The sequence below is a fragment of the Ictalurus punctatus genome, chromosome 2 (assembly GCF_001660625.3).
Source record: "Ictalurus punctatus breed USDA103 chromosome 2, Coco_2.0, whole genome shotgun sequence".
NCBI lineage: Eukaryota > Metazoa > Chordata > Actinopteri > Siluriformes > Ictaluridae > Ictalurus > Ictalurus punctatus.
Genome location: NC_030417.2, coordinates 628,803 through 643,080, shown reverse-complemented (window position 1 = coordinate 643,080; position 14,278 = coordinate 628,803). Strand labels below are relative to the sequence as shown.

The following is a 14,278-nucleotide window of genomic DNA, read 5'->3' as shown; positions in this document are numbered from 1 at the left end:
TTGTCCAACAATACGATTTGTGTAGGCATTTTGTTGTTTCACAGTAGTTCACATGAATGTTTGCACAATAAAATCTGCATACCTGATTTATGTAAATTATCTGATTAACTGGATTAGGTCATTTCATGAATTAGGGTTTGTGGTAAGAGTTTTCTTTAATTATTTAGAAAAAAAAACTATGCTGTGAAGATTTTTGCTGATAAAATATAAACAACATCTTAGTTAACTCCCACATACTGTATATATACACATAGCATTAAAAAATTGCTAGGAGTTTAAAAAAAAAAAACAATCTTATAGAATAAATAATACCTTAGACAGACAATAATACATAAGACAGAATGAATGTTTTGATCCAATTATTAGTGCCAGATTACGCTGCACTTCCCTTTGAATGATAAAAAATAAACATATTCCTCACAATTATGGAGATGTCAGACAAAATAGTCTATGCTTACAAATGACCAAAATTACACTGGATGTAAACTCAACAGGTTGTGTTCTTGTGCTTTTAACACTTCTGTTGTGCTTTTGACACTTCTAATTAATAGGCCAGATTCTCCATTATTAAATTCGTGGTCTCTTAGGCGTTTTGTTAAAAGCTTGCAAAGACAAACACCTTATTAATAAATTGTATGGGGTTAAGTGTATATATATATATATATATATATATATATATATATATATATATATGTATATGATTATCTATAATGCACAGCCTGAATGTAATTCAGTTTTCAATTAAGTATGTTAATATTGTGCTACTTTAATTGTTCATTATATTCAAGTAGGCAGGTCTGTATTGCGCCCCACATAACAATGAACATTTTGTGATCCTACAGTTTAACTGCATGATCTTTAATTTTTTCAGATCAACAACTGCCTTGCCTTGGCCATTTTAACTGTTATTAACAAAAATAGTTAAAGTTATATCACCATTTTGTTTGCAGAAAGGAAAAGACATAAAGGTGTCTAGAGTTTGCAGCAGTGTGTCAGGGAGAGTAGGCCGAGATGGATCCAAGTGTAATTAGTAATTATTGAAAGACTGGCAGACAAATCAAATTGTTAGAGAAAATTGAAAACAGAAAACAGGGAATGGTCAGGCGATAAGCAAATAACAAACAAGACAAATGCAAAATACAAAAACCAGGAAACAACCGGGATCACAACCAGAATAACAACCACAGATTCAAAAGCTTGCTAAGTTCAGATGAGTACAAATTGAGCGTTACTTCATGTAGTGTGCGAGTCTCCTTTATGTGCTGTGACTGAGAACAGGTGAGTGCAATCAGATGTCCGGTTATTGTGATCATAAGAGTTCATAAGTTTTGGGAAGTGTAGTCCAGGGTGGACAAGTCTGTAGGCCGAGGTGCATTCTGGGAAACGGACTTCGCGATCAGAGTTGACGCGATACTATGGTGGAAAATGCATTAATAGTGCACCAGCAAGTGTTAGTGATTGGAATAAACATGACTTTTACTGTCTTTAGGGCTTTTGAACAATTTAGTTTTCCCATCTCCTTACTCTGGTAAATGGCCAATGGCGTGTTATATTCCTTAGAATAAAGTTAGCATTATTTATACTTGTATTTTATTTATTGTTTATTAGTTATACAAGTGTTCAATTAGAATATAGTAACTAAATAAAACCGTAACGATCTTGATACAAGTTGATCATAATTTCCACCACCATCATGTGACTTAATAAAACAGTACAGTCAGGGAGCCACTGGATATACAGTACATCACAGACCCCCTGAGGTCCAACTTTAAGAAATATGGCTTTAGGTTATACGAATTTACAAATGGAGAATAAACAATACTAAGCTGGAAGGATGTGTTAGGATACAAAGCTGAAAAACAGCTGGTAAGTACAAGGTACAATGAAGATACTTTATGAATCATAGTCTGGTGCTCTTCAAGAACAATAAAGTAAAAGATGTATGTCACTGGAAGTAAAAATGTGCTTTGAGTGAATTTGAGTGAGCTGTTGTTAACTGTAGTTTTGCCACTTTCACCATTCCCAATTTTTTAAATGTAAAGACAAACATCACAAATGAAGAGAGTGGAAGAAATACATATACTTGGAAAGAACTGCAGGGTTTGACATGATTCCAGGTATACCAGAGATACCAGTGCTGGTGAAAAAACTGATAGCAAACAGAAAATTGTCTGTACACATCAAGTCTTTTACTGTATTTTATTTAAGTTGGCAAGCACTACGCTGAGCTTTTGTCCCTCATCTTTTCAGTTTCTTTGCTCTACAGCCATATCATTCAATGCCAGGGTCTTAACTTTCACTGGTATAAGAGTTTCTTGCCACTCTATATCACCGTATATCATTATACCTTATATAATTATTGTTTTTATACTGCACAAATACTAAAAATATTCTTCTTGTGATTTTTCTGTTTGTATCTTTTATTATTTTCAAATCTTTTTTTTTTGTTACTCCAACTTTGCTATTAACATTACTGCAGTTCTGAAGATTCTGAAGTGTAACCTTTGACCCCTCTATCATTACTACATAATGATAACAAAAACACATCCATAATTTTACTTGTTCTCATTCATTAGCAAACATGAAAAATACTAAACATTAATTCACACTCCAAAAGTTCATTAATATGCTCAAATGCTGGCCAAGTTCTCGCACACTCGAACAGATAAACTAATATTCCTTTGGCTCTCTATTGGTTTCATTGGCCACCTTTTATCTTCTCATATTCACTACAGCTTCTTGATTTTAAAATCAGATATAGCTTTTAATCCTAACAACTTCCATACTTAGCAGAGCTCAGGTTAGGTTGTGATGCAATTCTGGGGCTGGAAGATGCTAACTTGAATGTATTTTGTGTCTATAAAGTAGATTGCAGCAATGTTCATTAAAAAAATAAATAAATAGACGGGGTAAATTTGCATGCCATCAAATATGTAATTTTTGTTCCCTATTGTACAGTGAAATGGATTTTTTCTATTGGACTACTATCTCCCAGGTGGTGTCTATTCTCAGACAGAAAGTGAATATAACTCGTGGCATTAGTTATAGTAAGAATCATTCTGACCAGAGCTGTTGGGGCCAGCAGTTCTGCTTCTTTTTTTTTGTAACCGTTTTGATATCTTCAGGTTAAAGATGCCAGAAGTTCTGAATCCATCTTTATTAGAAGGAGCACATTTGGAAGAGTACTGTTTTCCGGATTCAAATGTCTCTTGTTTGAAGGCTTCTTACCACATGGCAGCGCAAACTGCGATATATTTTCTCCTGCTGTTAGCGACAACTATTACCATTCTAGGGAATTCTGTGGTCATCATCTCCATCGCTCATTTCAAACAACTTCATACACCTACAAACATTTTGGTGATGTCTCTAGGCCTGGCAGATCTGATTGTGGGAGTCATTGTCATGCCGTTCAGCATGATCAGGTCTGTAGACGGCTGCTGGTACTTTGGTGAGGAATTCTGCCTTTGGCATTCTAGTTTTGATGTTTTCCTCACAACTGCATCAGTCTTCCACTTGGTTTGTATCGCTGTAGATCGATATGAAGCCGTGAGCTATCCACTTCAGTACCCAACAAGAGTAACTATGCCTGTTGCATGGTTTATGGTAACTGTAAGCTGGACTGCAGCTGCATTGTATTCGTTTGGTCTCCTCCTTTCAAAAGCAAATGTGGAAAATTTAGATGAATACATTGCATCTACATATTGTCTGGGATATTGCAACATTTTGTTCAATGAACTGTGGTCTGTTTTGGATACATGTGTATGTTTCCTGTTGCCTTGTTCTGTTATGATTTGTCTATATGCTAAAATATTTCTCATTTCAAAAAAACATGCAAGAAAAGTTGATTGTGCAAGGCAGGGCAAAAATGATGTAACCAAGTTCTCACAAAAGGTGAAACATGAAAACAAAGCAGCAAAAACTCTTGGTATTGTTGTAGGTGCATTTAATTTATGCTGGATGCCGTTTTACATTAACTCTATCCTTGATCCTTATATTAACTTTTCTACCCCTTTGGTACTTTTTGATATTTTTGTCTGGTTGGGTTACATTAATTCAACTTTAAATCCCATCATATATGGCCTTTTCTACCCATGGTTCAGGAAAACACTGTATCTCATGGTTACACTAAAAATATTTGCTCCAGATTCTTCCGACATAAAAGTGTATGCAGCTTGAAAGCAAAAATATATTCGAATTATGAATAGTACAGATGGTATTCGAAACCCCTATTAATGCAAATACTACTTGAGCACTTTTTAATCCATAAATTGGCCATGTTGAGGAGTTCTTAAGACATTAAAGTCTTAAAAACAATAGTGTTTATGAGGAAAACATTGAGAGAGTGGAAATGTTCTCCACTTATATAGTGCCTTTTAACCTTAATGGTTCTACAAAGCACTTTACACTGTTTCTCACTCACCCATTCACACACACACACACCATGCAAGGTCAGCCTGTCATCGGGAGCAACTTGGGGTTCAGTGCCTTGCCCAAGGACACTTCAGCAATGCCAATTAAGTTTTTGAACACCTGGAGTTTATTAGGTTTTAATGCACCTATTAACTATTAGCATGGGCCAAACAAAATAATACACAATCATAATTAAATAAGAAAAGTTAAAACTGTGTGGACCTTATTAGCTGTTCATACTCAGATCATAATGTGACTCTAAACAAGTGCTTTCGTAAAGGCAGGTGCTCTTGGGGATTAAAGCCATTAAGCCTATAAATAAAAGAGTTAGTATTAACTCTAAAACATTCATGTGGTGTACCTAAAGTGGCTAATTAGAGAGATACAGATTTTTTTTCAATTACATTAGATCTACCTTATTCCAATAAAATAAAGTAATTTCTAGCATTTCCTGATTTACTTATACCTACTCCTTGGTGAAATGATCAAATATATATTTGAATGTATATATAGGGTGTGCATACATTTTTTTTGTCCTGTAAATGTACAATAAGCAGTAATATTTATATATTTAATTTAAAATATGTATTGACATTATAATATATAGACCAGTATATTGGATGGTAATGTCCCGCTGTCATTATAAACACACACACACACACACAGTACTGTGCAAAAGTCTTGGGTACATACAAGGAAATGCGGTAGGGCAAAGATGCCTTCAAAAATAATGAAATTAAATGTATCTATATTTAAAGTTAAATGCTATAAAGAGCAATAAACAGTAATAAATGAAAATGTCAATATTTGGTATGATGAGCCTTTGCTTAAAAAAAATTAAAAAATGCAGTCTCAGGTAGGGCTGCACAATTAATCGGATATCGATCGCGATTACGATTTTGACTGCCCACGATTAAATGAACATGATCGACAGCGATATTAACCTTTAAAGTTCGTCCTCCGCTCATAGAAAACTCCGCTGCAGATCGAATCAAACGCTTCCTACTCTTATAGCCAGCCACATAGAGCGGTGGAGGATGACGTCATTTTGTAGTGCCAAAACCTGGAAATGGAATTAGCATTTTAACGCTCGAGCTGTGAGCTTCTCTTTGAGCTCCAGCACTTGCGCAAGGGGAAATCATGACACTAGCACGATGCTAAATGGCATTACAGAGGTTGTCAGGGACATTAAACATCATCATGCCGAACGGGAAAAAACTTTGCAGATAAACTCAGGGCTCTACAGTGCAACCATTTCACTCGCATTTGCGACTGAAAAGTATTTTGTGTGACTGTGAATAAATATTTATTTGCACCGGTGCAAGTGACCTGTTCAGAGTTGTATAATACAATCGGAATAAAAACTACAGGAAGTCCAAAATGCATCTACACTGCGCAACAGTTACTTTCACACTGCTTTTCATCACCTCAGTCAACCGAATAAGTGTGGAAATACTGCAGAGAAGCCTTTATGATGAAGAGTAACACTGAAAATCTGCTTCTCTCAATTTCCCAATCTCACAAACCACCACCTTTTATTGATCATGCAAAATGACCTGAACTTTCACCTGCTCGTGTAGACACAGCGGCTTCACGCGGAGTAAATTAATAATAATGCTAAAGCTACAAGGTGGGTTTAATTCAAATTTCTTTATTAAATAATTCCTCACCAATCATAACCAAGAGTAGCAACTGTTCAGAAGGAGTACACTGCTGCTCTCCTTCACTCTCTTCACTAACTCAAATACATAGCAAGAGAATCAAAGTCCCAGTGTGATGACGGTGCGGTTTCACTACTTTCACGACAGAGAAAAGTCAGCTCCAGTTTCCATGTTTTGATTTAATCCCCCAAAACACAATATTATCTGCAGACATGGCAACACTGTACTGGGGAATCGATCTAAAATGAACAACGATAAACAAACAAACAAACAGAAAACTGATAAAATGTAAAGACAAAAAATGTGCTGAGTTATAAATAAATAATTTAATATAAAAAATAGATATTATAACAACTTAATAAAATATAAATAAAATGAGAAATGAAATGATGTGTACTTACTATGGGTTGCATTTAATATCAGTTTGACATTGAGCTTAGTTTGCTATTTCCTTAGAAAGCTATTAGTCTTTTTCCTAATATGGATCATGCTTGTGTTAATCTTCTTTTAATTAGGACGCTTTATTGTTTAAGATATTTAAAAATAAATATATTATGCTTGTTTATTTATCAATTAACCAACAGTATTTCTCATTGCTATTATTTTAATTCAATTAACAGTGACCATGAGCAAAGAGCTTACATTTAACTGTTTATGACAGGGTGCCTAAGACTTTTTATTCAAAAAAAACTTTTGAGAAAAAATATTTTGGGGAGGACCAGCCTGATGGCAAAACCCACAAAGCCGTTTAGCACATACTATGAGAGGGAGCCAGAGGCCGACGTAGCGACCTCATCTCCAGAGCTCCAGCCCGAGACCTACGACGTGGTCTCCCCTGCCGAGCGCCAGCCGGAGGTCAACGTGGCGATCTCAACTCCAGAGCTCCAGCCTGAGACCAAAATGACGGCCTTCCAAGCTAAGCATAAGATCTTTCCCCACCCTCCCCTACAACGGATCTCGCTCAACCTGCTGATTCAACGGAGGACGCCGCTCAGCCTCCCTGCTCAGCCAAGAGTTCTGCTTTACCTCCTTGCTTTACTGAGGATTTCACTCTGCCTGCCTGCTCAGCCGAGGATGTCACTCTGACTGCCTGCTCAGCCTAGGACGTCGCTCCGCCTTCCTGCTCCCCCATCCTGCATGGCCGAGGATGTCACTCTGCCTTCCTGATCCACTGAGGACGTTGTGCAGGGTGTCGATCCCCCTTCTTGGTCCACAGAGAACATCACCCCTCCTTTGGCCTCACGGAGCACGTCTCTCCCCCCTCTGGCCTCGCGGAGAGCGTCGTTCCCCCCCTCTGGCCTCACGGAGAGCGTCGCTTCCCCCCTCTGGCCTCACGGAGAGCGTCGCTTCCCCCCCGGCCTCACGGAGAGTGTCGCTCCCCCCTGTGGCCTCACGGAGAACACTGCTCCTCCCTCTGACCATCGCGGAGAGCGCCAGTCCCTCCTCTAGCTCCAAGGTTAACTTCACTCTGCCCTCATGCTCAGCCTTGGGCTTTGTGCCTTGCCTAGTTTAGCCTGATTGTTCATCACCTGACCATTGCCTGTTCATTGTTTACGAGTCTGAGTTGCCCTTTGGATTGTTCTGCCTGGATTATTTAATAAACACCACCTTTAGCACACATACCTGCATTTGCATCCATCTATATTTCCACCACTTGACACTTGGTAAAGGTTTATTGTTAGAATTTAATTTTGATTAACTATGTTGCTGATTAAAACTCTACAGTTAATATTACATGCTAACGTAACAGACTTCGCAATGCTAAATGGGCGTTATGATGACATCACATGACACGACTTGGTCCAAGTCTGCGGAACATCTGCAGTAATTTGGAAAAATTGCAAGCTCCTCTGAATGATGCAGAGTTTGCTTGATTTTGCATTCATTTCTATGATCACGAAATTACGAGATCCTGGAAGGACTGCATTTTAGACTAGTTAATTTATGGACTAGTTTTTAATTAATTTATTATTTGTCCTCCTATTAATACTGATAGTAGGCCACTGTTCAAAATGTACAGGGAAACAGTCTTAACATTGCAGGAAAATAACCGGATTGTTTCAAACTAAATCTGTCTAATTCTAGTTAAAATAGGACGGAACAAATCCGATCTATGCGTCAGGCAGTGCATATGACAATTTTCAAATTCTTCATCACTGACAATTTAACACTGGACACTAAACTTCACTCTTGCACAGAAAGCATAGCTGCTTCTGTATGGCTTAGGAAAGATAAATTAAGCAAATTGTCCTGTCAAAGTCCAGTGTTTCATATTTGTAAGAATATAAAGTACATATTCTCACATTAAGTCAACACAACACTTATTTCAAAATCACTCACACTACATAAAACACTTTTCTATTTATGCATATTTGCATTTTTTTAGTCTAGTTAATATTGTTATTCGTTGATCTGTAAACTTTAAATCATTATTCATATGTACAGTATCTGTGTGTTGGGGAGATTAATGTATTGAATCTGGTTTTGTTTCTTCTATATGTTGCAATTCTGTATTGTATAACAATAAGTTTCATCAACCCATAATTAGCAGAAAGCACAGGACAGGCAATATTAGGATAGACAAGAAAGCTGGTAAAAACAACAAGAGTGTTGCTAGCTAATTACAAACAAACCTTCACCAAGGACAAGGGGACCTTCATGCAAATATGATGATGTCACACTGAAGCATTTCTACTGGTTTTTTAAACAGCATCATTAAACAGCAAAATATATATAAGTAAGTAACTATGGAGCAGTATCTCGCTTTAATCTTCGTATTTTGTGGGCATGCAAAGGATATCTGATAGATGTTGATGTGATCTGTCAGCTAAAGTAGATTTAATGTGTTTTGTTTCATTTGTACTTTATTTATTGATTGATTGATTGTCATATAATTTGGCAGAATTTTACTCGTAAAGGACACTTGTGAATTTGTTTGGATGGGCACTCTGTTCATGAATAACACCGATGTGGAGATTTTGCTGCTCTGCTTCCCACACCAGCCTGACTCCTGCCTCAAAACGACACGTTTCTTTGTCATCAGAGTGATCATGTACTTCTTAACACTAACTGCTATTGTTATGACTGTTTTTGGGAATCTGTTGGTCATTATCACTATTTCTTATTTTAAACAGCTGCATTCTCCGACTAACTTCATCATCCTATCCTTGGCCTTCGTGGACTTCATGTTGGGCTGTCTGGTCATGCCTTTCAGTATGGTGCGATGGGTGGAAGGCTGTTGGTTCTTAGGAGATCTGTTTTGTCAAATCCATTCCAGTTTAGACATGACACTAAGTATTTCCTCCATCCTGCACCTGTGTTTGGTTTCTATTGACAGGTACATGGCCATTACCGACCCTCTGGGTTATAAATTGAAGGTGACAAATGGAAACACAGCCGTGTGTATCGCTGTCGTTTGGATTTTTTCTGGCATGTTCAGCTTTGGAATTGTCTTTTCCAAAATTAACATTGCTGGTCTGGATGAACAAATGCTGAACACCTGTGTTGGAAACTGCGTTTTGATTTTTAACAAGGAATGGGGTATTATCGCTCCACTTCTTAACTTTTATATTCCAGGAGCTATAATGACCTGTTTGTACCTTAAAATTTTTCACGTTGCAAGAAAACATGCAAGATTAATTTCTGACAGAACTGCTGGGCTTACATCTGGTGAGACAAAAAAACAAGTATCGGATCAGAGGGAGAGAAAAGCAGCTAAAACTCTGGGTATTGTTATGGGTGTTTTCCTTTTGTGTTGGCTGCCTTTTTTTCTCATCACTGTTATTGATCCATTTCTCAACTTTTCAACCCCTCTTGATGTTTTTGATGCACTAATCTGGTTTGGTTACTTTAATTCCATGTTTAACCCTCTGATCTATGGGTTTTTCTATCCACGATTTCAGAAGGCATTTAAGATTATCATTGTAAGATACCTTTTTCACCTGAAAAGCTCAAGCAACTTAGTGCTTCAGTAATTCTACTGGGCAGAAATTGTTACTGGTATAAAATGAGATTTTTGATAACCATAACCTGGATAATGTTTCTGTATTGCTCTTTATAAACATAAATCATTTTGAATTTCAGGGACATGTGATATATAAATAATTTGTTGTATATAGTGTCAGATGCAGGTTTAAAGCATTTACAGGAAACACTGTAAATAGTATTCAAGTAGAGGAAGTGAAAGTAAAAAAGCAGAAATGGCACTGGTAGAATAGATCCTTTAGAGATTAGAGTGCTGAAAACTGAAGTACATGTGTGTAGTGTGTTATTTTATTTTAGTTTATTTTTAAAGCATGATTGTGCCATGGACACAAATGCAAAAGGGAACCATGTGAGATATATTGGTATTATAACATACAGTGAAGAAAAATCAGCAACAGTTCATGCTCTTTTAACATCATTGTTGTAATTTCTATATTATATCCAGACAAATATGTTTTTGTGTGAAAATCAGAAATAAATCAGTATTTCAGCATGATTTAAATTAAATGCTAATCTGCAGGTTTGTTAGAAAAAAATATATACTATTTTAGCAGGTTCCCCAATGCAATACTCTTATATGCTTTCTATTAGTGTAGATATAATTTAGTGTAGAAAATTACATTAGATGAAAAACATTGTAAATGGTATTTTGACTGAAATCTAAATGAAATTTAACTCTAAAGGAGCTGGTAGATTACTTTACATAACAATAAAAAACTATAGTGTAGTTAAGACTCTATACTCTCAAGGATTTTTTTTTTGTTTAATTGTGAATCAATTTGTACAATATATCTGTTCAGATAGTTATTTATTTTTATGCTAATGCAGTTAGTTTGGGGTTGAGAGGTATTTAAAGCTCAGTCTGTGCACTTTTAGAAATGTTTGATTTTTTATTTAAAGAACAACGTAATACATTACTAAAAGTATGGGCTGACTGTACACAATGTTAAAGTTGAATAGTATTCATTTTTGTCAGAAACTTAAGCTTTTGAAATGTATTAATTTATATTTGCTTATGAGTGAGTGAGGTAGAAGGGTGTTTGTAGTGTGTGCTGCTCACCTTTCTCCACTTACCTTACTTGTTTTTGTTCTCCACTTACCTGTCTCGTTTTTGTTCTGCACTTACCCTTCTCGTTTTTGTTCTCCACTTACCTTACTCGTTTTTGTTCTCCACTTACCTGTCTCGTTTTTGTTCTGCACTTACCTTTCTCGTATTTGTTAACCACTTACTTTTCTCGTTTTGTCTCTATTTCCCTTCATTCATCTTCCGTAACCGCTTTATTCCGGTGAGTGTGATGGTGGAGCTGGAGAACCTGGAACCAGGTACCTGAAGAACCCAGAAGACACTGGAAGAACATCCCTTTCGTGTCACTGTGAAATAACAAGACTACAATAAGTAAAAGCTGCAATGTTTGCGACTTTCATAGAAAAAAAATAAGCATCTGTTTAATACAAAGAAAATTCACACACCAACCGTATGTAGCTCTCGATACTCACCATCTCACCCACAATCAAAAGAGCTTGTAATAAATAGTGTTCACTGTGCTCATCATTTTCACCACAAATGTTAGCAGGTTAAACTGTTTTAACCTAACAGGATTTTAAGACCTTAGCTAGCACAAGCTAACCTGACTGGATTTCTGAGAGGATTTCCTATTAATAGATATACATAATATACACTGGTAACTCTAGTTAAGCTAACCTGACAGGATTTCCTTATACATAATATGTAATGCTAACTCTACATTAGTTAAGCTAACCTGACAGGATTTATGAGAGGCTTTCCTATTTATACATATACATAATATTTAATGCTAACTCTACAGTAGCTAAGATAACGTGACAGGATTTCTGAGAGGATTTAGAAATTTATACATGATATTTAATACTAATTCTAGCTAAGCTAACCTGACAGGTTTTCTGACAGGATTTCCTATTTATACATATACATAATATTTAATGCTAACACTACTGTAGCTAAGCTAACCTGACAGGATTTCCCCTATTTATACATAATTTTGAATGCTAACTCTCGCTAAGCTAACTCGACAGCATTTCCTATTTATACATATACATAATAATTAATGCTAACTCTACAGTAGCTAAGCTAACCTGACAGGATTTCCTATTAATAGATTTACATAATATACACTGCTAACTCTATCTCTCTATCTGCTCATCATTTTCACCACAAATGCTAGCAGGTTAAACTGTTTTAACCTGACAGGATTTTAAGTCCTTAGTTAGCACAAGTTAACCTGACAGGATTTCTGAGAGGATTTCCTATTTATCCATAATATTTAATACTAACTCAAGCTATGCTAACCTGACAGATTTTCTGAGAAGGATTTCCTATTTACACATATACATAATATTTAATGCTAACTCTACAGTAGCTAAGCTAACTTGACAGGATTTCTGGCAGAATTTCCTATTTATACATATACATAATATACACTGCTAACTCTAGCTAAGCTAACCTGACAGGATTTCTCAGAAGGATTTCCTTTTTACACATATACATAATATTTAATGCTAACTCTACAGTAGCTAAGCTAACCTGACAGGATTTCCTATTTATGAATCATTTTGAATGCTAACTGTACATTCACTAAGTTAACCTGGCAGGATTTTTGAGAGGATTTCCTATTTATATATAATATTTAATGCTAATTCTAGCTAAGCTAACCTGACAGGATTTCTGACAGGATTTCCTAGAAATAGATAGACATAATATACACTGCTAATTCTAGCTAAGCTAACCTGACAGGATTTCCTATTTATACATATACATAATATTTAATGATAACTCTACAGTAGCTAAACTAACCTGACAGGATTTCTGAGAAGATTTCCTACTTATAAATATACATAATATTTAATACTAACTCTAGCTAAGCTAACCTGACAGGATTTCCTACTCATAAATATACATAACATACACTGCTAACTCTAGCTAAGCTAACTTGACAGGATTTCTGAGATTTCCTGCTTATAAATATACATAATATTTAATGCTAACTCTAGCTAAGCTAACTTGGCAGGATTACTGAGATTTTTTCTTTTGCTCGTATTCCCAAATCTTGACAGCTAACTCAAATTAAATATGATAAGAGACAAAATCTTTTGTTGTGGATGTTCATAGCCTTCACTACTAACGTTAGCCCGTTAGCTAAAACTTGCTAACTGGATAAGGAATCTGAGAACACCTTACCTCGTCAAGTGCAGACAGATAACTGTCTTTGAGCAACGCGGCTCTCCAACTACACGTCACAGCCACACAAAAGAAAACGTTATTTATTTATTTATTTATTTATTTATTTGTGGGTTTGTTTGTTTGTTTGTTTGTTTGTTTAACTGACGCTCACTCGTTTGCTCGTCTCGGTCGTGACGCGCCATCTAGTGTTTGGCCGAGGAACTGCAGGATCCTATGAGTCGCAAGAAGTATGCTAGATGACGTCATACACTAATTGGCGCGTGCATTTCAACATGATCACTGGCATATCAAATTACAAATTAAGGTACACGAAGAAGGAAGAAATAAGTAATAGAAATAGAATAGAATAAAGTTTTATAAGAATAGACAATAATAGATGTAAAAGGTAGATTTAATAGAATAATAGCTAGGCATTTTAGCAAATAGTGGTCATAATTGATATTTCAATCTTCCATTGCAGTTTATTTAGCTACCGACTTCCAGGCTTAGCAGGGCCTCTCAGAGATCTTCTGGATGACATTTCTTTTATTTGATCTTAATAAATGTGTAGCTTTTATAAAGTCCAACATCCTGAAGAAACCAGTTATTGCAATCTAACATTTCATGAAGGTTTCATTCTGGAGATGTAGGTGAGATGGAAATATCTGTGCCAACCCTCAGTTACGAGTAGCATTTCCTGCAACTTGGGACAGTGGTTAGTGCTGGAATGTGGAACGTGAAATGTTACGACCCCACTATCCTTCACATTATCAGTTACCATTATTGGTCCTTAATGGTATCCACTAGACATAATGTTATCATGCCACCAGTAGAAGGCAACAAATTACCAGTAGAGACCCACAGGGACCATTACAGTTTCCATTAAAATCAATACAATTCCCATTATAACCATTAAAACCATTACACTTTCTATGAGGATTCCTATAGGGTTTTTACGCTCAGCAGGATATTAACTGATCTAAAGCCAATACTGCTCTAAACTCGTTTAAGAGTAGAGAAGTGGATC

The 14,278-nt window shown here is 36.1% G+C and overlaps 2 protein-coding genes across 2 annotated transcripts; both read left to right on the top strand.

Annotated features, from left to right (window-relative positions):
* Positions 1-3,125: 3,125 nt before the first annotated feature.
* LOC108275427 (trace amine-associated receptor 13c-like) lies at positions 3,126-4,591 on the top strand. Its single transcript, XM_017486243.3, has one exon. It carries the CDS (start codon positions 3,133-3,135, stop codon positions 4,174-4,176), a length of 1,044 nt encoding a protein of 347 aa, XP_017341732.1. The 5' UTR covers positions 3,126-3,132; the 3' UTR covers positions 4,177-4,591.
* A 1,475-nt stretch (positions 4,592-6,066) lies between these two features.
* On the top strand, positions 6,067-10,638 carry LOC108274094 (trace amine-associated receptor 4-like). The gene has a single exon (XM_017483959.3). The coding sequence runs from the start codon at positions 9,011-9,013 to the stop codon at positions 10,043-10,045; it is 1,035 nt and encodes a 344-aa protein (XP_017339448.1). The 5' UTR covers positions 6,067-9,010; the 3' UTR covers positions 10,046-10,638.
* The last annotated feature ends 3,640 nt before the right edge of the window (positions 10,639-14,278 follow it).